At 46.2% G+C, this 24,652-nt stretch overlaps 2 protein-coding genes across 4 annotated transcripts in view; both read right to left on the bottom strand.

The window, feature by feature from the left end:
• The window catches only part of QRICH1 (glutamine rich 1), a 42,250-nt gene extending 28,613 nt beyond the window's left edge, over positions 1-13,637 (bottom strand). The window contains exons 1-3 of one of the 2 annotated variants that reach the window (XM_068981941.1): positions 12,845-12,966; positions 11,985-12,044; positions 3,786-4,115 (exon numbers count right to left, since the gene is read on the bottom strand). In XM_068981941.1, the coding sequence (XP_068838042.1) occupies positions 3,786-4,094 (309 nt within the window). In that variant the 5' untranslated portion in view covers positions 4,095-4,115; positions 11,985-12,044; positions 12,845-12,966. Of the gene's footprint in view, positions 1-3,785; positions 4,116-11,984; positions 12,045-12,844; positions 12,967-13,525 lie in introns of those variants that run through there. The other variant, XM_068981942.1, reaches the window with a different exon arrangement.
• Positions 13,638-14,889: 1,252 nt separating this feature from the next.
• Positions 14,890-22,308, bottom strand: QARS1 (glutaminyl-tRNA synthetase 1). 2 transcript variants are annotated; one of them, XM_068982008.1, is made up of 24 exons: positions 22,192-22,308; positions 21,900-22,047; positions 21,421-21,530; positions 21,203-21,278; positions 20,926-20,990; positions 20,324-20,377; positions 20,138-20,198; positions 19,727-19,798; positions 18,760-18,845; positions 18,503-18,589; positions 17,962-18,061; positions 17,769-17,847; positions 17,585-17,693; positions 17,355-17,485; positions 17,156-17,248; positions 16,906-17,043; positions 16,731-16,818; positions 16,498-16,641; positions 16,279-16,383; positions 16,020-16,112; positions 15,778-15,905; positions 15,618-15,684; positions 15,415-15,540; positions 14,890-15,016 (listed from the first exon to the last, which is right to left on the bottom strand). In XM_068982008.1, exons 1-24 carry the CDS (start codon positions 22,306-22,308, stop codon positions 14,966-14,968), a joined length of 2,328 nt encoding a protein of 775 aa, XP_068838109.1. In that variant the 3' UTR covers positions 14,890-14,965. The 2 variants fall into 2 exon arrangements, with proteins under 2 accessions (XP_068838109.1, XP_068838110.1); XM_068982009.1 differs by having other exon boundaries at positions 21,933-22,047.
• Positions 22,309-24,652: the final 2,344 nt, after the last annotated feature.

The raw sequence follows: 24,652 nt of genomic DNA, 5'->3' as shown, positions 1-24,652 counted from the left end.
AATTTTACATTCTTATCAAAAGGGTTAGGTTGAGACAATACTATGGGGCAAAGAGTCTTAATGTTTGAACTGAAGGCAGGTCTGTTCAGCGCCGTGTTTCAGTGAACACGTCACCTCTCTAGTCTCATCCTTTCACTCAGTGCACTCTACCTACACAGCCATTCTGCTGTTTTTTCAAATGAGCAGGCTCCCACCTTAGCGCTTTCTGATCTGGAATGCTCTTTCCTCAGATAGCCATACGGCTCATTCACCAACTCTCTTTGGTCTTAACTCAAATGTCACCAGCATAGTAAGGCTCACCCTGGCCACCTGCATCTGCTCTGTTTTTCTCTTTTTCATTTATCACTATATAACAAAATTTTTAAAATCTTATGTATCATCTTACCCCTCCCAGCTATAAATATGTTCCACAAGGTCAGGAAGCTTCTTCTTGTTCAATGTTGTCCCTAAGCATCTAGCAAAGGGCTTTACACATAAACACAAATACATGGAGGTGTCTAGGAAAGAGAAGAAAAGGTTAAAAAACCACAGTCCTACACAAATTCAAAGCAAAATATTCCCAAGCAACACCTTTTTTTTTTAAATTACAAAGAAGTTCATGTTTAATCAAATAACTTAATAATTCAAATAATCAAATAATTTAATAATTCAAAAACTCTTTCTTAGTCTCCTACCCCTTCAATTCCTCTCAGGCTTCATTACTACTATTTAAGAACTACCACATTCTACATATGTTAAAAGCCAGTGATACTAAACTGCTTATAACACTCTACAATCTGTTAAACATCCCACTTTGTCAACATACATAGATCCACCTCATTCTTCTGGCTACACAGAACAATATACTACAGATGTATCATTATTTCCCATTTCCTTTACTGAAAGTGACTTGTTCCCAGTATCACTACTATAAGTAATGCAGTACTGAATATCCTTATACACACATTTATCTGTGAACACAAATGTAAGGCCAAAGGTATGCATACTTAATACATTTGACAAGTATTGCCAAATTAACTATCAAGAAAATCCCACTAATTTATCCTCTCATACTCTGCTGCCCTGGGTAAACTCTTCATACTTTAAAGAAAGAATATATAAAGCTATAAAAGAGATCAAAAAACCAAAATGTATATAAATTAATTTTATAATTGCTAGGCCCATATTTGAGCCTGCTGTCACTCAGAAAGAAACTGTTTTTTCAGTATTACATAAACTTGTATCTTTAGTCATATATTAATGCAAATCATCTTTTTTTCTTTTTAAAGAAACAAGTTTTTATCATATTTAAGACACTCGGGTTTTTTTTGGCTGCACTGCATAGCGTGTGGGATCTTAATTTCCTGACCAGGGATTGAACTCAGGCCCTTGGCAGTGAAAGTTCAGAGTCCCTAACCACTGGACCTCTAGGGAATTCCCTAAAAGGTCATATTTAATTTTAAATATGGAGGGAAAAACTGCTATTGCACACATCATATACCACAAACCATATCTCAGCAACTTGTAGAGTAGAAATTTAGAGTAAGATTTTTAGGACTACTTGAATAAACAAAAACAAAAAACACTTCAAATAGAAAAAAAAATTTTTTAAGGAAAAAATTAGGTTTACGCTACCTACACAAATAACTTGAATTAAAATCAATGACCTGTGTGAGAAAGGGAACCACACATAAAACATAGCCTAACAAGTTAGCCAAAATGTAGATACACAGGAAAAAAATATGATTTTTACCAAAAGGGCATTAATAATTATTACTCAATTATTATATCAACTGCTGATCAAGCTAAGATTCCATGAGCTGTATATACAATTAATTTTTATGCAGGAGTTCCCCGAGACCTAAGAATTAGTTCAAAGATTCTTTCAGGGTAAAAAAAGATTGAGAAAAGCTATTTTAAGAGTTTACTTTCTTCCTTAGGAAGGCTTTCCACAACCTAAAAATCACAAAAACTTTCTATACTGCCTTTTCATAATTCATTGCTTTCGTTTTATCTGACTCTTTAATCCACCTGGACCTAATTTCTATTATGAAAGATATCTAACTTTATTTCCAAAAGAGGAGTAGATGCCTTACTCTACTAATAGAATATATCTTTTCCTCACTGATCAGTAGAGCCACTTTCATCCTATACCTGGTATCTACTCATTATGTATACTGACATATAAATGTGCTTTGAAGTCCTTGGTGAAGTTCCAGCTTCTCAGATTAGGGGACCCTAAGAACTGCTCTATCTTTCGTAAAAGTTTCTCTCCTACATGAATTCCTCTATCACCTGATGCTGTTTGCTTCCTCTCTTGTGGCAATTTCTTAGATTTAGTGGATTAGAAAAAAAAATCATTCCCTATTATTTTTATTGAAGTATAGCTACTATATAATTTTATAAGATACAGGTGTACAATATATTGACTCACAATTTCTAAAAGTTAAGTTTTAGTGGGATTTTTGATGGCATTTTTTTTTCCAGCACGGATAGAAAAAAATTTTTTAAGTATCTTTGTAGTCACTAAGAACGGGAAAATCTGAGTCCATGATATTGGAACCTATCTCATGGATGTATTACTGTATTTCTTTGTCCATTTACAAGAGGTTTGGGTTACAATGATGATGCTAATAGGGGATCTCAATTAGCCATCTCAAATATAAAGTCTCAAAAAACACTTTAAAGTCAAATTCCAAACTATTTTAATCTTATGAAAAAGATCCAAGCTGTAAATAACACAATACTTTTTTTTAGAATAATTTCTTAAACCAAAAAGTCAGCCTTCTCTTTTTACTTTTCCTGTACCCTTCCCTTCTCGTAAAGATCAGAATTAACAACTTCATCCCTCCACATGCCCGGTGCTTTCCTGCGATCTCATTCAGTCTTACTGAACGGTATTCTCCCTACCGACACATGAAAAAAACTAGGACTAAGAAGATTAAGATCATATCAACGAATAGGAGGTCAGGTCAAATTTAAACCCAGGAACGCAACTCCAAAGCTCAGGTCCTTCCAATATACCCACTTACATTGCTAAGGAGCAAAGTCTTCTATCTTACCAAACACAGCTCTTCACACCCGGCCTCTCCATCATGTTCCACCTCCTTTCCTATTCTCTTGGTAGAAATCATCAAGAGCAAAGTGATACGCAACCACAGTAGATAGTAGCAAGAAAGCAGCATTTGTAACTGTTCAGTTTCACAAGTGAAAGTGTTAGTCAGTTCACATAAGGACTCCCTAAAGAAGACAACTTGTATCTTCTCAGCAAATGTATTAAGTTTCTCCTTCTTCAGTAAGCTTATTATCAATTAGCATTATTTCTTGAGGCTTATATCAAGTGCAGGCCTAGAAATCTACAGGTGACCTATACAACTAAATGAAGGTCACTAAAATATAAGAGTCTTTCCACTAAAAAAAAAAAAAAAACAGTTTCAAATATCCTGCTTTTAGTAATGAGCTAAGATGAGCCCTCCTATATTCCTGATCAGCTCAGGGTGACACAGACAAGAAGGGAAGCTTTGGTCACACGCCGTTGGGACATATCCAAATCCAGTCCCAGAAGACCTCTTCATTTCTGTACCACTCAATTCTCCAAAGCAAATGGCAAGTTCAGTTTACAGAAGTGCCAAATATTTTTAGCGTTAACAATGAAAGCCCTTGTGTAAAATATGTTTCAAAAAATAGAATATTCTTAGTGAAAATAACCTCTGACATTTGTGTATAGATGTGATGCTCTACTAACCAAAAACCTAATGGCAAATTCCATTCAATAGAATGCACCTCAACAGTGATTTCCCCTTTACCTGAACCTGCTGTGGCTGTTGAACCTGGATCTGCTGTTCTGGCTGGGTTTGAGGCTGAACACTCGTGGTGACTGGACAGGCAAGTTCAAGCAAAGACCCGGCCACTTCGGTGCTGTCTGTGTAAATGCAGTTCCCACCCTGCTGGTACACCATGGTAGTGGTGGCTGTCTGCTGGAACTCCTGAAGGGCTTCTGGCCCCTTAGAGGCTAGTGAGTCCAGAAATTCCTTCATCCTGTGTTGCGGGACAGACCGCGCCTTCACTCGGATGTACTCTTCAAAGGAGATGGTGTTCTCCAGAGAATTATTCATATTGCAGAGTCCTTAGGGTTCCTAGGAATAAAACAAATGAACAGAAGTCAAAACTATCCCATGGTTTTAACATACTGAAATGCACAGAGCAACCATTCTTGCATTGGAGTGGAATATTCAGGACAGCCACATACATGAGGAATCCGAAGTACAATTTTATTAAATAACCTTTTTTTTTCAATTACTGGCATCTGAAATTTGTTTCCATTAACATTTCTTAAATCAAACTATCATACTGAAAACAAAAAACAAAAGCATTTGTCACGGTACTGGATGAAATGGGCTGAAAACACACTCTCCAACCAGCACTTGGCCAGGCCAATCCCATCTTTTCTGCAGAATCAAGCACTAGACAGTGAAAGCCACAGGCAACACTACTCTGCAACCATCAGAAGACTCCAAGGAAGGTAGGAGCTGGGATTCCTACCAATATGTTCCAATTCCACTGCCAGCTATGTTTTACACTGAAGAGACACATATGCCACCTAGCTGTGGCATGACCCTAGACACAAGGGATGTGTTCATCTCTTCCACTCCCCCAAATACCACAAAACCTCATTTTGCTATAAAGTGCTCACACTCTTTTGTTGCATAGCTTACTGGTTAAGAGCGTGGATTTTGGAGTCAAACTTCTTGGGTTTAAAACCCAGCTCAAACTCTCCTTTGCTGTGTTATCCTGGACAAGTCAGTTAACTTTGGTTTTGTCTATAAAAGAGGGATTAAAATAATATTTGCCCCATAGACATGAGGATTAAATATGTGTAACGCACTTACAAAAGTACCTGACATAGACAGTGCCGTATAAATATTAACTAATACGATTTAAATATGTAGGAGAAGGAAGTTGAATGGTACCTTAAGTAACTAGGTCACTTCCAAAACTCAGAAATCAATTATGCAAGTTTTTCATCAGGGTGTTTACCTTAGGGTACAGGGGTGGATAACAGCCCTCAAGCAGCTGGGGGACAACCACGCAATCTATCCATGAATGCTGAGTGTCCTGTACTGCTGCTTTCATACCATTCTCTCGTGACCACTACCACCTCCAAAACAAAAGCAATGAAAGGATATCAAAGTAACATAAACTAAGTGAGTCTCTTTGCCCAAAAGAAGACTCTCGGTCAATCTCAATGTCTAGAAAAGTGATTTGCTCCCTTGAGCCATCAGAATAGAAATATCAGTCTTTCACTGCCCAGATGCTGTCTTCTGTTAAGAGACACAAAGTGGGTGATTGATCCTCTCATTATTATCTTCCACTGGCTCTAAACTCTAGTAGGCAAGACTGTATCCTGGTCCTCTCTGAATGGCTGACACATGTAGGTACTTATCTGTTACATCTGGAATTCAATGTGGAACAAGGATTATGACTCTTTGTTTCTGTAACATGTATAACTTACAATAATAAAATGTTATGCTTTCCCCTAGTAAATGGTTAATCTATACCTTGAAGGGAAAAAAAAAAACAACTATACATCCAGGGCAAGAGACCAAAGGAAAAATATGATCTATACTGCTATTAATTTCCTGACACTGGTAATACTTCTGTGGGATGCTGTTTAAGTATAGTATACAAATTATATTCAGGTACTTGCAAACAGAACAGATCTCAGCAACAAATCTTTTATTATGAGGTCCATAATACATTGCAAATATATTTCTCCGTAAATAAAGCATACTATGTATACCTCGTCCTGTCTAAAAGGCCTAGACCACTACTCTCAGGGAAGCCTCCACACGGGAGTGAGGAAACCCCAAGCACAACAGAGTACAGAAAATGTCAAGTACAGGTCAGCAGAGTGAAAGGTGAAGCTGTTGCTGATGGCCTCTTATCTTGTGAAATTTAACGCCTATTTGTCCCTTTCTCATCTCTTCTAACCACCTCTCCTGCCCAGGTCTCCCTTCTCTCTGCTGCAGAGACTCCCAGTTATCTTTCCCAGAACAGATAATTAGGAGGTCTGCTATGAGACTTCAAGATTAAGCTATCAATAACACCCATGGCACATAAAACAGGGGCAGCATCAGGGTTTCCCAGGTGGTACAGCAGTAAAGAACCTCTTGCCAGTGCAGGAGACTTAAGAAACACGGGTTTGATCCCTGGGTTGCGAAGATCCCTTGGAGCGGGGGATGGCAACCCATTCCAGTACTTCTGCCTGGAGCATCCCATGGACAGAGGAACCTGGAAGACTACCGTCCGTTGGGTGGCAGAGCGTCAGACCCAACTAAAGCAACAGCATGCACGCACTCAAGGCCAAGCACTTCATATTCAGAGCAGGCCACTCCAGCATAGGTGACCCACAGTCACTAACCACACTGGCACAGACTGTGTCAAAGCTTCCCTCTGATAAGAGCATCATAACTGAAACTTCCTTCCTAAGGAAGCCTCTCTCATAATATAGATCTAATAACATTACAAAGTTCACAGTATGTGACCCTAATACTCAACTACATACAACCTTCTGCTCAAAAAGGGATAAAGGAGAGAATTGTGTGAACCACCATCTACCAGTTCTTTACTATGTGGTACATATTTCAGTTTTTTACCTCCATTACAGAAGACCAGCAGGGGCAAGTGAAATTTAGACTTCTCCAAATTCATTTTTTTCAATAATTAATTGTATTCATGTAAAATACTTACAGAGATGGCTTGAAATGTAAAGACTGTCTGTGCTAGAATGGTAGCTATTGTACCAAAGCAATTTTTTAAGAAGTATAGAGAATCATGCAAAAAAAAAAAAAAAAAACTTTTCTTGCTTCAAATCTGGGAGAAGGTAAGTATGAACAAGCACAAAGAAACACAGTAAGTTACCTTTACAGAATCGGAAAACCTCCACACAAATACTGCTTGTTAAAGGTAGTCCACAAACTTTTCTGAATGACCTTGTTTCCCTTCACTCTTTCAAGTTTCAGTAATCAAGGAGGCTTAAACCTCCTTAAACCTCCTCTGAAGTCTGACATTAAGTACAAGCAGAATTATACCAACTATTCTTCCAAGAATCAAGCTTTCTTCAGTTTTCAGTGTAGAATTCCACCTGGTTTTGTTTCCTATTTTTTGTCTTTGTTTTTTTGAAAAGGAAAGTGACGTCGCTCAGTCCTGTCCAACTCTCTGTGACCCCATGGACTGCAGCACGCCAGGCTTCTCCATCCATGGATTTTCCAGGCAAAAGTACCGGAGTGGGTTGCCATTTCCTTCTCCAGGCTATCTTCCCGACCCAGGGATCGAACCCGGTCTCCTGCAATGCAGGCAGACGCTTTAGGGGGGAGGGTGAAAGAAACACATCTGTTGTTTTTAGGAAAACTGCTCAAATCGTATAGGAAGGTATAAAATGAAAAGTAAAACCAGCTATGTGTGCTATGACCTCTGCTTCCTGATCTATGAATTTTAAACACTCATCTATCCTCTAGGAAAGGTAAGTTTAGGGCATGTAAAACATCTTCCTCTCACTAACCCCTGCTAGCCATATTTTAGTTTTTGTCATGATCAGTTTCACCACAAGAACAGTCCAAATATAAATTTATTCCCTGAGCAGGACAGCAAATAAAACACTCATCTCTCAGAAAGAATGGGATAAAACCTTGGAAAAGTATCTGCTATAAAGCCTCAAAGTTCATTCTTTAAGCTTCCATCAAAAAAAAGAAAACAAAACAAAAAAACAACAACAAAAAAAAGAAAACACCAACAGTTTTAATTAGGAAAAATTCTATAAAACTTAGAAAATGTTGATAAAGGTTTATACACAAGTTCATTATATTCTTCTCTGTTCTTATGAAAATATTTGAAATCCTATGACAAAATCACCTTTTCGTTTATAGCCAGCCATGTATTTTAAGTAGCTGAGACTCTCAAGTATAAAACCCTCTGCAGTGCTTCAAGCTTAGAGACTATCGTTGGCTCTAAGTAGAAGCCGTTACTTCCAATTCCCATTGCTTTTTCCTTCCACTAAGCTCCCAGCAAGTTCTTCACTGTCTATACAAGTCCACAGAATCATGGGAGAACCACTAAATCAGAGGAAGCTAAAGAATATTAACAAATAATGGATTCGATGAAGAACTTAAAAATTATGTAATGGAAAAGGCCAATTTGAAACAACATTTCAATCTGCTCATTTACACACAAGGCTTCATTTCTTGTCCTTTTAACCTGCTCACTTGGCATTATCTACCAGACCAACAACACCTCCCAATAATGAAAGTACACTAAGTCAGCATTTGACCTGATACAAAAGTACTGTTTAGAGGGGGTGGAGAAAAAGGCTTCAGAAATATATTTAAATATTTGAGACCAGACAGTGATTAAACACAACGCTGAGACAGATTAAAGAAATCCTCAATAGCAGTGATATTTCTTTGTTTTTATGCTCAGAAAAAGTCCACCTTTACCATGAACTTATTCACCCACAATTTTTTAATTTATAGGATATCTTTTATCAAATGCTTTGATTCATTCAGGATTTCTTTTGCATCATCTGAGGTAAAACTCTAAGTTTATTTTTTTCAAAGACCCAACAACTTGTCCCTGTATCATTTACTGAATTACTGAAATTTCTTTGCCCAATGATTTAAAATGCCACTCTGATTATACACCAAATTCATATAAAGAAGGTCTGTTTGTTTCCAAGCTTTTTGTTGATTCAGCAGATCTTTCTGTAACATAGTAACTTAAATTTTTTTTTTTTAAAGCATGTTAATACCTACAAGGTCTACTTTCCCACAACCAAAATGTGTGGTTTCAAACTAAAAAAATTTAATGACACAGAAAGTACATTATGTGTGAAAAAGAAGGCTAATACAATTGTATTTATATATCCTGGTATGGCTTAATTATATACCTAAGAAGAAAAACTGGCCTAACAGCAGCTATGCCTGGGTGGTGTGGAATAACGGAGGACTTAAATTTCTTCTTGTTTAATACACTCCTGCATTTTCCACAACTTGTATTAAATCAAAAAAGCAGTTTAAAAAAATAATGTTTTTTGTACAGTGGTTATACCACAGTAAGAGACACACAAACAATTTTGGTTGATCATAGTTTGATTTTTTTTCCCCTCTCAAAATCTGGAACTCTGAAAGACAAAACCATCAAGCTACAGAAGTCTGCATAATAATGAAGACTGTTAGCTTCAAGATGTTGCTCACAAGATACAAAAGGCTGAGCCGCGGTAACAGAGAAAGAAAAATGGATAAACTTAATGAAACTACAATTTATAACTCCCAGAGAAACAAGATTCTTAATTAGCTTCAAGGCAAAGACTTAGTGAGGAGCAATAAATAAACTGATTAACTAAAATACTTCTGAAAAACATGAGGCTGGAGGGATAGTTGAGTACTCTCAATTTTTGGAAGTCAGAAATGCAGGGGGAAACACTCTGCAGCTCTTTGAGGTAGTCTGTAACTAAGTATTTGCTTCTGAATGAATACTTTAAGTATAGCTGCTTTGCAAAACAATAAACAGATGAACCAACCCCCCATCAACAGACCCAGGAAATTTTCCCTATAACCGCACATATTTTTATGGGTTATTTCCCCTGTACTTCCTTCTACAAGAACTAAGAGCAGGTCCTCAGTATACCACAGTTATCATTATTCCAATTACTTTACCTCTAGTCCACAAGAGGAAAAAGTCACTCCAAAGCAACAATTCTACATTCCTGTTTGCTGGTTTTTTTGTTTTTGTTTTCCTATTTAGGTACCACGGAAAGGCCTACGTGCTCAGGGGAATCACCCCTTCTTGAGTGACCTCAAATCTGATAGCTCTTCCTGACTCCCCTATGCAGCTCTGCAGAGTGGGTCCTGAATATGTGATCAACTAAGACGCTCAGAGCTGCCTCAGAGCCCTGCCTCTTCCTATTTACCCAATGATCATGCTTCTGGGCCCCCTCTCAAGGCTCACATCTACTAGCAATGGATCCTGATAGCTTAGTTCTGGTTTGAAGAACACATTCCAAAGAAAAAAAAAATCAATTTCCATTTTAAGGAGTCAAGAGTCACAGTCACATTTGTCCTAATTAACAACTAAGGAATCATTTCAAAGAAGGAAATTGGGAGACACTGTTCTATTCTTAAAGATATCAATCCACCATAGGGTTTGTGATAGAAATTAGCCCATTAGGACATTCACTAGACAGAGAAACTCCTCATTTAGGGGTATTTTCACTATGGATCTAGTTTTGGACAACACACTTTCAACCAGGAACTTAAATTCACATTCCTACCAACGACTGATGAGATGCAAACTGGCACAACTGTTTGCCTTATCTAAGCGAGGCTGAAAACATGACCCAGCAATTCTATCCCTACATGTACATGACAGACACCCATACAAAGGCACATAAACAAGAATGTTCATAACAGCATTGTTAACAGCCCCAAACTGAAGGGAATCTACATGTCTATCAATAATAGAATGAATAAATTATGGTTTGTTCAAACAGCAGACTACTACACAGAAATAAGAATGAATGAACTACAGCTGCACACAATGCTGACAGACACAAAGCATAACCACAATGCTAAAAGATACAAAACAGCATGATTCCATTTATATAAAATTCAAAATTAAATAAAACTATGTTGTCGAGGGATACAAAGGTAGTAAAAAGAAAAACAAAGAATATTATCACAGAAGTCAAAATAGTAACTGTCTCTAGAGAGTGAGAAGCTATAACCCAGAAGGGACTCATGCAAGGTTCAACAGTGCCGGCATTACTCTATCTCTTGAAGAGGTGCTAGTTACACAGTGGTTCACTTTAAAATTTTTCACTAGATTGTACACAGACCAACTGAATTAATATGTATAGAAAGATATTTCACATACACGTGGGAAAAAAAGAGCTTTCTGACACAGCCTAACAGCTCTACATACAGTTGTGCACTAGCCTAAAGTGTGACAGCAAAGGACCATTCTTGTCCCCTTTTCAGCAAAGCAAGGGGTTAATTATCATTTCTTCATGCACTTACAATTAGAAGTCACAATGCAATGTGACAGGAAAAAACTAGCTAAGCATTTAAGTGAAGCCTGGACTTAAAACATCTGGAACAAAATGCAGGGCAACTACCAATAATGAAATTGAAAAGAACAGGAGTTCACCTAACATTTCATTCTGAAGCAAAGAAATAAAAGATCATTACAGAGTGAGGCTGGCCATTTAAAAAGAATACAAGCAAGATGCATGGCACATCAAAGACAAACTAGTATTTGATTCAACTTAAAGAAGGCATGCAAGCCTGAAGGAAGAAATCACTGATTCTGAAGTTGTCATGATGGAGGACAGCCACACCCAAAGCCCCTAACTTTGGTAACTTTGGTTACCTTTTGGAGCAATTCAAATTTACAGGAAACTTCAATCACTATTTGATCTTTTCTTTAAAATAGCAACACATGTGGAAAGGGGTTGTAGAAAGGCAGAGGTTCATGGAGACATACACGAATTATGCATCACAGAGGAGTGGAAGTAGGACATCTTGTAATGGGGAAATTTTAGCTAATGAGCTTATGGAAAAGTATTATCTACAGACACCAATTTAAAATGCAGACCTCAAACGTAATGGTTAAAAATTTCAGAAAAAGTAGGCTTAAATGGTATATTAATATTTTAAATGTATCCTAGATAAACTTGGCTGCTTGTCTTAGAAATATTCTGATCCTTAGAAAAGGTGATGCCTTGTCATGCTAAAGCCTGAAAGTTGCACTGATATAGTTTAAGAGGAAAAAACTGTCCAAGCAGCAAACTGGCTGGATTCAAAGATGCAGTTCTCCCACATACTCAATTTTCTAGCACCTAGTCATTTCTGGCAGACAGTACCCAGAATGATTGGCAGGATCTGTAATGTTTCAATATTACCAGGAAAAAAAACTGCACACATATTCCCAGCATATGAATAATTTTAACTCACCAGTCACCACGGTGCATACATTTCTGCTGCTTGTCCTGAGTTCTTAAGACTTGTAACATTCTGAAGAAGACAGAACAAAGAAGTCCTTCCATCCCCAGCCTCTTTTCAAATTTTAACTTGTTCTTACAGATAATATCTCGTATATTAGGAAAAACTACCCCCATCATTTTCAAATCTGATTGCTAATTTTAGTTCCTCTTAGCTTCTTTTCCCTTAAATTTAATGAAGCAAGACTGTAAAACATAAACTAGCAGATAGTCCGACTTAGAAAAGAGTCTATTTCTCTGGACAAACCTAGATTTTCCCTGGAACCAGAACACAGTACAGGGATTTAAAAAAAAGAAAAAGAAACAACGCTGAAAAGGACTGAAATCCTAAAATGAAATCAAAAGCGACTTTTCCAGGCAGATTTCAGGAATTTCTGCTGAGGATCTTTGGAATTACGAAAGAAGGCAAAACACTGACTCGGGTTGTTCAATTCTGTTCTGGGCAACTTTTTGGCTGAGCAATAGCGGGCCCTTTAACCTAACAGACTACAAGTAAGCCCCTCCCAACCACACAGAGGAAAAGGCTGCATTTCAGGATTTAAAGCGGCATTTTAGAGCTCATGTAGTTTCACAGCATCCACAGAAGCGGATCCCCTTCCGGAGCGCACAGAGGTGACGTGTAAGAATTGCGCTTTAATGAAGAATTACTTTCTAATGACAAGAAAACAGGTATCACTGACGCGCCTTCTAGGATTTGCCTTCCCTCTCCAACACAAAGCATCAAAACAAGGTGAGAAAAGTCGAGGGGTTTCGCTGCCCTCAGACAAACAGCGATCGGTTTCAGAATCAGGGCAGCACCCTCCAAGCACCCACCCCGCACATGGGCCTCGGGACACCACATTCTGAAGAGTACCAGCAATCTCGCCCACTTCGCTGAGGAGCGGGGCCGCAAGCTAGCCCGCAAAGCAGGTTGGTTTCTCGTTCGGCCTAGGCCCCGGCGGTCCGGGGACGTCACCTGAGCTGGAAGGGTCCAACCCACAACCTTCTTTAAACTGCAAGCCGCCCGTCCGCCCGCAGCCCCTCCCCACAGCTGGGTGTCCTGCGCGCCATCGCACCGGTGCCGCCACCCAACAGCACGGCGCGCGCCTGCCCGCGACCCTCGACTTCGGGGCGCGCGCCCCAGGAAGCCGCCGCGGCCCACGGGCTGCAGCTCCAGGAGCCGAGATATCCGGGCCGGGAACGCGCACGTCAGCGGCCACGCGCACCGGGAGGGCCGCACAGCGCGCGCGCGTCCGAGCGTATAAACAGGCCCGGCCGCGCGCGCCCACCAGCGCGCATTCGCGCGCCGCGCCCACCCGAATCCCCGAACCGCCCCTCCCCCACCCAGGGGGCGGGGGCGCGCGAGCCCAGGGACGTTCTCGGCTCCGGAGCCGCCCCGAGGTCTCCTGGGCCCAGCGGCAGCGGCCCGCCCGCCCCCGCCCGCCGTTGTGTGGGGTGGGCCCGCTGTCTCAGGCCCGCACCCCGCTGCATCCCTGCCCCCACTGGAGTCCTCACCCGGCGACGTCGCCGCCGCCGCCACCGCCGCCGTTCTACCCGCCGGCCCCGCCGCACCGCTCGGGGCCCCGGTTCTGCCGTCGCCGCTCCAAGACCGACAGGATTTTCCCCTCACAGCTCCCTGGGCGCCATCTTACATTCAACCCTCACAGCCAATGAGTGCCGAAAGCCTCTCTCGCGATAATTGGTGCGTCGAATCCCGCGAGAGTTAAGGCTGCCTCCTGGCCAGACTTAAAGGGAACGCTTCTGCCGAGGAGAGAGGCCGAGCGTAGGGCTCCAGTAGCGGCAAGAGCCTGGGGTGTAGGGCGGAGCGCCCCGCCCTCAGACGCCCCTCCATGTGGGGCGGAGCCAGGGCCGGAGATCGGCCTAGCCTTGGAGCCGGGGCAGGCCGGGGCTTGAAGCTCAGTCTCAGCACCCTTCTGCCTCCTGCCCAGGCCTCCTTAGCGCAGCCTCACGCGGTGCGGAGAGCGGCCTCTTACTTAAGGTGGCCCGCACAACCTCTGACCTAGGCCCGGCGCCTCCAGCTGCAACCCACCTGGGAAGCCCCAGGTCACTCTCTTCCAGGAGCCCCTAGCATCTGGGACCCACGCCTCACCCTCCATCTGCTGTTATCCTAATTGAACCTTCCGCAGCCCAGTCCACCTTAAAGCGGGCCTCGGGTAGCCTGGTGTTTGTATACAGGGAAAATGTGGAGGGTGTTAAAGCTGCAGGCACATGCGGACTCACCAGTAGCCCACACTGCCCTAGAGGGGAACAGACTGCCATATACTCTTTCTTAAAAAGGCCTCTGGACCTTTGCACTTGTTCCTCCTTCCTGGCAAACCCCTAGTCCTTTGGGGTTCCCCTCAGGAGGCACCTCCTGAGAATATAGTCTTGAGGCTCAGGCTGGATCAGGAACCCCGGATCAGCCTTACACAGGCGCCAGGGCCACGTCTTCTGCACAATGCCTGATCACCCTCTGTCTCCCCAACTAGATGGTGGACTTAGAAGGCCACCACACAGGTCTTCCTCATTCTGCTGTGCCTGGCACATAGTAGGTGCTCAACAGTTTTGGATGATTGGACTAGGAGCCAGGCCTCTCCATCTGCCTAGGCATGCAGGCAGACACAAACCTTCTAGGTTCCTCTAACACAGGGCTTCCAATGGTGCAGCAGCATCCAGGACCCACCGTTTCCTCAGACTAGGTGCAGAACGTACCCAGTCAGGCCCAGGCCTCCCCTGGACCACCACCAAGTGCACCGGTGATTTCAAAGCTGTCAGTACTGCTCTGTGTGCAGTACACCTTCCCTCCACCCCACGGCATGACTCTAAGGCCCTCGGGTGCTAGGAGAGCAGAGAGATAATACACAGACTCCAGGGGATTTAGCTGTTCTTTATTGACATGGAGTCTGGGTACCCCTAGCCTCCAAAAGGATGAGGTAGGTCCACAGGACTTGCAGTTCACACTTTTCCTGGGTCCTCCTTCAGTGTGACGGTTCGGTTGAAGACAAGCTGGAGGACAGAGGGGCAAGAATGACCACCAAGCCCAAACCAGGCCAGGAGGCCCGAGTGAGTCTCACCAGACACCCCACTCCAACCCTCACTTCATCCCAGAGGAGCTGAGCACCAAAGAACTCTAGTTCTCAACAACTTTTTGACTTTGGTTAAAGGACTGGCTGGCTCTGGCTCTTCATTTCATAAGAGTTATAACAATCCCTATGCCAGCCTCCTACCTTGAGGAATAAGTAAGGAAGGGTTCATAGAAAATGTTGTACATAGCCTTAACCTCTGAGCCTATTTCCTCCTCAGTGGAACATGGATCCCACTGCAGGTGGGGAGGATTAAGTAAGGAAATGTCAGCATAGTGGCGGCTACCACCAGCATTGTGGTAGAAAGGTAGATTCAAGCACCTGTCCCTGGTTGCTGTCTGGATCCACGGAAAAGTAACCAAGGCGCTCAAATTGGAACTTGTCGAAGGGCTTTGCCAGAGCCACAGAACAGTCCACTAACGCAGCCTCCACCACTTGTAGCGAGGCCTGTGGGCAGAGAACTCAGGTGGCTATCGAGCCAGAAAGGAGGCCCACCACCCTCACCCCATACCCCATGAGCCTACCGGGTTCAGGTCACTTAAGAATCCACCGGGCACCTCAGCAGGATCCTCGGGGTTCTTGTGCTGAAATCTGTAGCCAAAGTAAAGGTCAGACTGCGCTGGGCAGCCACAGCAAGCAATGCCCATCTCATAACCTGCCCCAACCCCAGCTCTGTTCACTCACAGTCGCTCATAGAGGCGGATCTCACATGTCAGAGGCTGTGATACCCAGTGAATAAATGCCTTGGGCTTTTCACCAGCATCTGCGTGCCTGCAGGTCACCTTGAGGCTTTCCACACAGCCACTGGGGCCCTGGGAAGTCACGGGGCCTGCAATCAGACTTGGACCCCACTACCAGGACTGCAGGCTGCACCAGATCCTCACCCCAGCAGGCACTGCAGCAGGAAGCCTGCAGCTGGCTCTCACCTTGACAACATGCTGCAGCTCGATGACGTAGCCTGTATGCCTCAGGCCCACGGGCTGGCCCCATGCCAGGCGCTTATAGCCTGGCTCTGGCTCCTAGAAGTAGGAAGGTAGAGAAACACAAGAGGCTACAAGGGTCAGGCAGGTACAAGAGGCTTCTTCCACCCCTATGTCTAGCAGAGGCTGATTGGAAGAAGGGATGATGGGCCCTCAGGACTGAGCTCAGGAGCAAACCGGACCCTTCATCCCACCCCCAATTCACCTCTTTGAAGTCCGTCCTTTCAATGAAGACATTGGATCCAAAGGGAACCTGATGGAAGCCCTTGGTCTCATCAGCTGGGAAGTTGGGCACCTGGATGTCCAAGGCCTGGAGCAGGAGAAGTGTCTGAGTCACACTAGGCACTGGGATTCCCACACCCAAATCCAGGTGCACACCCCCCTGCCGCTCCCCCAACACACACACACCTTGAAGGAGACTTACCTTGGCAGCAGGAAAATTGGTGATGACCACCTGTAATGGCTCCAGCACAGCCATGGCCCGAGGGGCCGTGTCATTCAGCACATCACGCACACAGGCTTCTAGCAGATGTGGTTCCATTGTGGTCTGTGCCACTGTCACTCCCACCTAGCAGGAAAGGTCAGCTTCAGTCGCAGCCATGACCACACACTGCTGTGCTCAGCCCCCAGCTGCCCACCCAAACCACTGGGCTATACCCGAGCACAGAAGTTGTTGATGGCCTCGGGCGGAAAGCCCCGGCGTCGTAAGGCTGTGAGCGTGAAGAGCCGGGGATCATCCCAATCCCTGTGGGCAAGGAGGGGATGAGAAGGCCGTTGGCAGCACATGCTACTAGTGCCGCCAACCTTCGATAAGCCAAAAAGCCACACGTACCGCACAGCGCCAGCTGCCACAAGCTGGAGAATCTTCCTCTTGGAGACGACAGCATAGTGCAGATTGAGGCGGCCGTACTCCCACTGCACGGGACAGTAGACGTCCAGCGCGTTGCACAGCCAGAAGTAGGAGGAACGTCTGCGGTGGGAGGGCAGAGTCAGGGCTGGCCACCTCCAACCTGGGACAGACTGCGGGAAGGGCCGCTGGAATCCCACGGGCCCTCCCCTCCCCATGGGCCCAGCTCCCTCACCGGGCCTGGAATTCCTTGGTGCAGAGGGAGTGGGTGATGTGCTCGATGGAGTCACAGAGGCAGTGCGTGTAGTCGTAGGTGGGGTAGATGCACCTGCAGGGCACAGGCAGTGGGCCCCACCATCCAGCCCCACTCTGCCCGACCCACGGCCCACCCGCCACCCCACAGCTGCGCAAGCCCACCCTGAGCTCACACTCACCAGGTGTCCCCTGTGCGGTGGTGCGGCGTGTACTTGACGCGGTAGGCCACGGGGTCCATCTTGCCATCCTCCATCACCAGCTTCATCCGCAACGTGGCCTCACCCTCAGCAAACTTGCCCTTGCGCATTGCCTGAGCGGGAACAAGGGTTCGGGCTGCAACTCAGCCTGATGGCATCTCATTCCCAGCATTCTGGCCCACCCAGACCCAACTGCACCCCCAGATCCCCACCTCAAAGAGCAGCAGCGACTCCTCTGTGGGACGGTCTCTCCAGGGTGAGGGCAGTGGGTTGTGGCCTTTGAGCTCCTCTCCTCGCTGGTGGCACACATAGGCCTGACCCCTATGAGGAAGGGGTGTGAATGCCCAGCATGACTGTACCCTGGTCAGCCTGTCTGGCTCCATACCGTGGCCTCACCTGCAGATAAGCTCCACAGCCCAGGCATACAGCTGGTCAAAATAATCGGAGGCATATGTCACCTTGTAAGGGGTGTAACCTGGGGGACAATGGGACAATATTAGCAACCAGTCAGGAGCACCCAATGGCAGGCTGTGGCCTGGGGAGAGGCCCATGGATAATCAGTTCGGCCCAGGCCCTCCCCAGCCCATACCCAGCCAGGCCACCATGTCGTAGATGGCAGTGAAGAACTTTGCTTCCTCTTTCTCAGGGTTGGTGTCATCAAAGCGCAGGAAACAGATCCCATTGTTGGCCTAGGAGAATTGCAGTATCTGTGAGCTCCTGTTATCATCAGCTCCTACAATCCAGCTCATCAAACTGGGAGCTTCTCAGAGCTCACCCATGTCAGAATTAAAAATATCTTTCACTCACCTTCCTGTATCTAAATGCCCTAAAAAAGGCATCTTACACTAATGTGAGATACAACATAGTCTCACCCTAACTCCGAGAAGCGGCACTGGGAATTTCCCCAGATTTTAACTTACTGCCTCACCAAGATCTTTTTCTCAATGAGCCCAATTGGGTGGATTGTGAGGTATCTGTCACACATTTCTAGGTATCCCCTTCAAGGCCTCTTTCTGCTCTGGGACACTTTATGGGAGCAGCAAGAAAAGTAGGGACAGACACCCCTCTGGTACCTGCTCATGGGAGCAGCAAGCGGTCAGCCTGCTTGCCAGGTCCCCAGACACACTCACCTTGGCATAGCCAAAATTGAAATTGATTGCTTTGGCATGTCCAATGTGCAGGATTCCATTGGGCTCTGGCGGGAACCGGGTACGAACCTGAGATTAGGGGAATGGGAGCAGAGGAAGCAGGTGAGAGCTCAGACTACACTAAAGGATGACCCTTCCTGGGGAGGCCATCATGACAGGTAAGGTGGAGTAGCATGTAGGCAGCCCAAACCGCGGGCAAGTCACGATGGCATAGCTTGCCTGCCAATACTGCCACTCACCTGTCCTCCAGTAATCTCCAGGTGCTGCTTCAGTAAATCCATGGTATGAGGAGTGGTCACATAGCCCGGGGTCTTGTAGTTCTCACCTGCCAGGGCCAGAACAAGCCTGATGACACCAGGCTACAGCCCAGGGCTTCCAACCCCAGGGACCTGGCTGTAAGAATTGCTACTAAGACCCAGCCCTCCACAAGAAAAAGAACCTCTCTTACAATATTGAGAATGTCAGCTGGTGAAGCCATATGGAAAAAAGTATGGCGGTTCCTCAAAAAACTAAAAAGAGTTGCATATGAATCAACAATCTTACTCGTGGGCATGTATCCAGATAAAACTATTATTTGAAAAGATACACCACTACACTCAAAGCATTCAATAGCCTTGTCTTGGTTACATTTAATAGCCTTACCTTGGCTACATTCAATAGCCAAGACATGGAAACAGCCTACATGTCCATCGCCAGATGAATGGGTCAAGAGAATGTGGTACATAGATACAATGAAATATTACTCAGAAAGAATGAAATAATGTCATTTGCAGCAACATGGATGGACTTGAAGAGACTGTCATACTAAGTGAAGAAAGTCAGAAAAACAAATACCATATGATACCACTTACATGTGGAATCTAAACACCACCGCAAACGAACATACCTATAAAACAGACTCACAGACACAGAGAACAAACATGTAGTTTCCAAAGGAGAAGAGGGGAAAGGGTGAGAGAGAATGGGAGTCTGGCATCAGCAATGTAAACTGTAATATGTAGGATGACCAAACAACAAGGTCCTATGGGATAGCACAAGGAATTACATTCACCATCCGGTGATAAACCACAATGAGAAAGAATGTGAAAAAGAATAGATAAGTGAGTCGGTTTGTTGTACAGCAGAAATTACACATTATACACCAACTATACTTCAATAAAATTGAAAAGATCCAGCCCTCCATAGAGTTTCAATCTGCCTGCTCACCAGGTTTGTGGAACTTCAGTGCCTCGCCTCGGAGCTGCTCCATCAGAGACAGGGTCTGAACAACAGCCTCACCTGCAGAGAAGAACCAAGGAAAACTTAATTCTCTGGATACAGCTATCACATCCAGCTCAAGGAGGTACCTGTCAATAGTATCCATATCCTATAACCAGAACAGAACCAAGCAGTCCCCTCTTCCTCCAACCCCAGAAACAAGAGATACACAGCCAGAGTCCTCAGGCCTCTGGCTAGTTTCGGAGTAAAGGAAAGGAAGGAAACACCGGAAATTCAGTCTTGCAGCAGAAGACAGACTTGAGTAAATGATGGCCTGAGGAGACGGGGCTGTAAAGATCCACCGGGTGGAAAACCCAGAAAGCAGGGAGCTGAACACGACAGGAGCCTCAAGCCTCTCACCATTCTCCACCACATCCTTTGCTGTCCTTCGGTCTGTCTCTCCTGGCCGAGCCTTTGCCACCTGAGAGAAGTTCAAAAGATGGTCAAGGTCTTAGGGTTACTGGATTCAGATACCCCCTTCCCCAACCTGAAGTTTCACCCTACCCTACCTCATCCCCAGGGACCCCAGACCATGCTCAGTCCCACCTTGGGCTTCTTCTCCAGATCAGTCTCCGTCTTGGGACCCAGAAGATGGAGGACCTGAGCAGAGACCAGAGTCAGAGCTGGGACAGGATGCCACGACTTATCCCACCCCACACCCACCAAAAGGCTCCTGGGCCTATTTACCGGCACCACCTTGAAAAACCTACCTAGCCCATCCCACCTCTGCTCTTCACATGTTTCTGTGGCCTCAAATACTCTTTCCCTCCTGAGGGTCCAATTAGGCTCAGGTAACAGAAACAGCCATTTACACAGAGGAACTGTGGGCCCAGCATCGAGGTAAGCCATCTACCTCAGCCATCACCCTCCTGTGATTCTCTGCCAGCATCCTGAGATGAAGGCCACATCACCCCTATTTACAAGATGAGGAAACTGAGGTTCAGAGTAAAGCAACTCACCCCAAATTAGGCATAACCCAGGGGCCCGAGTCTTTGATTGTTTGCCAGGTGCTCCTCCCTCTACCCTAGGCACTACTATCCACCATGAAAACAGAAATAGGCTCTCTTGCCCTCCCAGCCCCGTGTACCCCTCAGTGGACTCGACATTCTGGCAGGGCCTTTGCCTGCTTCAGCTCAAGAGGCACCCACCTGCATGTCTACTTCATGCTTGATCATTTTGCCATCTGCCCACCTGAGTGCAGCCCGAGCCTCTCCTAGAAACATGGATAGAAGGAGATGCAAAAAGGCAAAGCAGGACATTTCCCACCTGCTTTCCCAAGAAAAGGGCCTGGCTGACCTCAGAAACCAGAGCGAGACCACTTCTAAGGTGCTCCTATTCCTCCTCCCACCTCCCTCTCACTCATCCCCAGAAGAAAAAGCATGTCCCGCAAGAAGAACATAGTCCCTTGCCCCAGGCCCTGCTCACCCATCAGCAGCCCCATGTTGAAATGGTAACGCTCTACCAGGAGCTTGGCTCGGTGGCGATTTATGGCAGCCTCCACCTACAGAAAGCCAAACCGTGTGGTTCAGAAATGCTCCGGGAACCCACACTCTCACCCTGGGGTCTCCCTGATTGGAAAAGTTGAGCCACTCCTGTTCAGGGTCAGTCCTAAGGAGGCAACTGATGGCTGGGGAAAGACTCACGGCCTCTTCAATCTGTTCTGGGGTCACCACAACGCCCACACCACATTCCTGCTCGAAATCCTCAGTATTGATGGGATCCAAGGGATGACTCTGCACATACTCAAGGGCAGCTGAAAAAGAAGAGCGAACCAATGTATGGCATCTCAGCTCCAAGAAACAGGAAGACAGGACCCTAATCCATCCAGAAAACCCCAATAAATTTGGCTCCCGGGAAATTAAGTCGTGCCCCTCTAGAGAAGCTCTGAGGCCTCAGGAAAGAAGCGTGTGTTCTGAGGGAAGTTCCTCATCAGACCTAGGTTTCTTTAAGTCAGTCTCACCGGAGGTGGCCCTCTCCATCTGTCAGTGCCAGGGCCTGGGTTTAGAGGGGAAGGCAGAACTAGTAATCTAGAGCGACACCGAGGGACTTCTCAGAAGGGACAGAAAGAGGTCTGGGCTGAGAGAAGTTTGGGTTGGAAGCGCAGGTCAGGGCGGGGTCTCACCGCTCAGCTGGGTCTCAGTGTGGATCTTCCTACTGGCTACGTAGCTCACGAGGAAAGAAAGGCGCCGGGGATCCCGGAGTCGGGAGGCCAAGCCGTAGAGCAGGGTCCCGGTAGCCTTGTCGATGGAGGAGCCCAGAGTCTGCTGCGCCTGGGGTCAGAGGGGTCAGAGATAAGCCCCACGCCCAGTAAGAAAAGCCTGGGCAAGACAAGGTGGGCTGCTTGGGCTTGAGACCCGACCCGGCACTGCGCTGGGGCACAATCGGCAGCCGGGACCAGGGACTTAGGTTCGCACCTGGGTCGCCGCCTCGCGTAGCTGCGCGCTCAGAACCGTGTTCTTGAGCGTTTCGCGGGCCTTCTGCTCGCTCAGGCCGAGGCCAGTGAAGAGCGACAAGGAGTCCAGAGCCGCCATTGCTAGGACGCCGGAAACCGAAAGAAAACTTTGGGGCCAATCTGCACGTTGGCATTAGCCCACGGACCAATAAGAGAGCGATACTGTCAGGGAGAGCCAATAATCTCCTTCCTTGGCGGGAGAGGGTGGGGCTGTCTAGGGTTATTAGCTCCATTTAAAGGGCAGAGGGCGCCTTTCCGGGCGCTTCACTTCCGCCTTCGTGCTGCGGGTCCCCAGAAAGGGTAGTGGCGACCCGACGTTTAGGAGGTGATTTGCTGCGGATCAAGAAACAAACAGACATGGCCCTTTGCTCTTCGACTTTTCCTTTTCAGCCCTGGAACCCTCGGGACCATCCCAGTTCTGTTCTTGGGAATATGTGAGTCCCCATCATCTTTCTGACGTCACAGCTTTGGAGTTGTCATGGAAACAGTTGAACAAAATGAAGCCCGGGAAATCCTGTCAAAGACTCCAGAGAATGTCTGAAATGGCCCATATGATGGGCCCCAGTAGTCTGACACTTCACTTCTTGAGCACCCAGCTGGGCACACACCTGGCTGGGAGGGACCTCAAAAAGTTTTGTGATGATATGGTTTAAAATCCCCTGGGAATTCCCTGGTGATCCAGTGGTTAGGACTCTGCAGCTCACTGGTGAAGGCCTGGGTTTTCGTCCCTGGTCGGGGAACTAAGATCCCACAAACCACACAGTGTGGCGAAAAACAACAACAACAACAACCTGTCATACTTAGCACCCTTACCAAAGCGTGAATGTCAGGAGAACCACAAGATCAGACCTTGAAATTCATATTTAGGTGTTGGACAGGATGTTACATCAAAGCTGAGATAAGGTGGGACAGAGGAGGAAACAAGAATAGGCTGATAATGCAGAAGCAGCAGTGGCCACAGTGCTGAGGCTCACAGAAGCCTTGTGCAGAGGCCTGGCCCAGGGAACTGTCATGGGGCAGGCTCAGCAGCAGCAGAGCTATGGTCAGAGGTGGACAGAGCCTCGAGCAGTGCATCCAGCACATGCAGACCCCCAGGGTCCAGACACTTGGGGCTGCACCCAGTGAAGGCCCAGGACAATCCTGTTGCAGCCCACACCTAGCAGACCCTCCCTCCAGCAGTGTGTCAGCACCAACACCCAGCTTGGCAATTCCACCATTACTGCAGGGCCTCACACCCAGCTCTCCAGGCCCCTCTCCATAACCAGTAACCCCACATGGTCCTTGTGCTATTACTCCAATAGAAAATAACCAACTCTGGTCACAGGGTTAGCTTTCTCCAGGAGCTCCTGCTCACTACCACCCCTAACTCCAGCCAAGGCTGAGGGCTACTAGCAGGGCCCACATGCGGAGCTTATCATAACACTGACCCCTCAGGCTTGGGGGCAGGGATGGACCACTGCGGTTGCAGGGCCCTGCCCCACCCTTCCCTGCCTTACACTCTTTCTGGCTCGCTTGAACACCTGCCTATGACTACTTTGTTGCTCCCCATCCCCCTCCAGCTGGAGTTACCCACTCCTAACCCTGTGCAGTTGGAGATGGAAGTCTCATGAGACTTGCCCTTGCCTTGCAGTATGTGTGCACAAAGGCAAGTGTGCTGGGACAAGCCTGCTGACCCACTGTGGGCAAACAGCCTGGGATACCTGCCAGAAGCCAAAGTCTCAGGGAATCAAGGGAGGAAATGGCCTGGCAGGGGCCTGCACCCTCCCTTCCACAGGAAGCCAGCCAAGATTAGCTCTAGTCCTCTCTGCCTATCCTTTTGGAGCAGGGCCTCCTTCCCCACAACCCAGTTTTTCTCCTGCTCTATTCTCCCAAGGGATCCAAATGTTTTGCAAACTACAGCAAAGAAAGACCTGAGAAAAGGAGGGACTTCCCTCCACCCACATGTCCTTCCTGTTCCCCAATAGGTCCTTCCTGACCTGCTATCTGGTTGTCAGCCCCAGTGCCTACACCTTTTACTCCATGCTGTCAGCGTCTGGAGTTTCATGGGGTACAGTCCATCCCTTGGGTCTGAGGTACTGATGTTGCCAACCATAGCTGCCTCCAGGCAGGACTCAGAATCAGTGGAATCAAAGGGCAGAAGTCAGGCCCCAAACATCTGCTGGGACTGGGGGCTTGGCTTTATGACCCAAAGGGCCTGAAATGGAACCTCATCATCTTTCCTCAGACCAGAGCACTTTACAGGATCTTTGACACACACTCACTCACTCACTCACTCACTCACACACACACACACACACACACAGCAGATGCTGCAAAGGGGAGGTGGCCACAGGACCTAGTGTATCACAGTGACTAAGTCTGCTTATTTGTCATTTATTTTTAAAATATATTTAAACAGCAGCAATCACTTCCAAAATGCAAAA

Source organism: Capricornis sumatraensis, chromosome 10 (assembly GCF_032405125.1).
Source record: "Capricornis sumatraensis isolate serow.1 chromosome 10, serow.2, whole genome shotgun sequence".
In the NCBI taxonomy this organism is placed as follows: domain Eukaryota; kingdom Metazoa; phylum Chordata; class Mammalia; order Artiodactyla; family Bovidae; genus Capricornis; species Capricornis sumatraensis.
This window is presented reverse-complemented; position numbering and strand designations above follow the sequence as displayed.

Coding starts and splice junctions, on each gene's coding strand:
- QARS1 (XM_068982008.1), bottom strand. CDS start 22,308: ATGGCGGCTCTGGACTCCTTGTCGCTCTTCACTGGCCTCGGCCTGAGC. Junction 17,486..17,584: donor AGTCGCTGCTGCTCTTTGAG/GTGGGGATCTGG, acceptor GTTCCCGCTCAG/GCAATGCGCAAGGGCAAGTT. Junction 16,642..16,730: donor TCAACAACTTCTGTGCTCGG/GTATAGCCCAGT, acceptor CTTTCCTGCTAG/GTGGGAGTGACAGTGGCACA.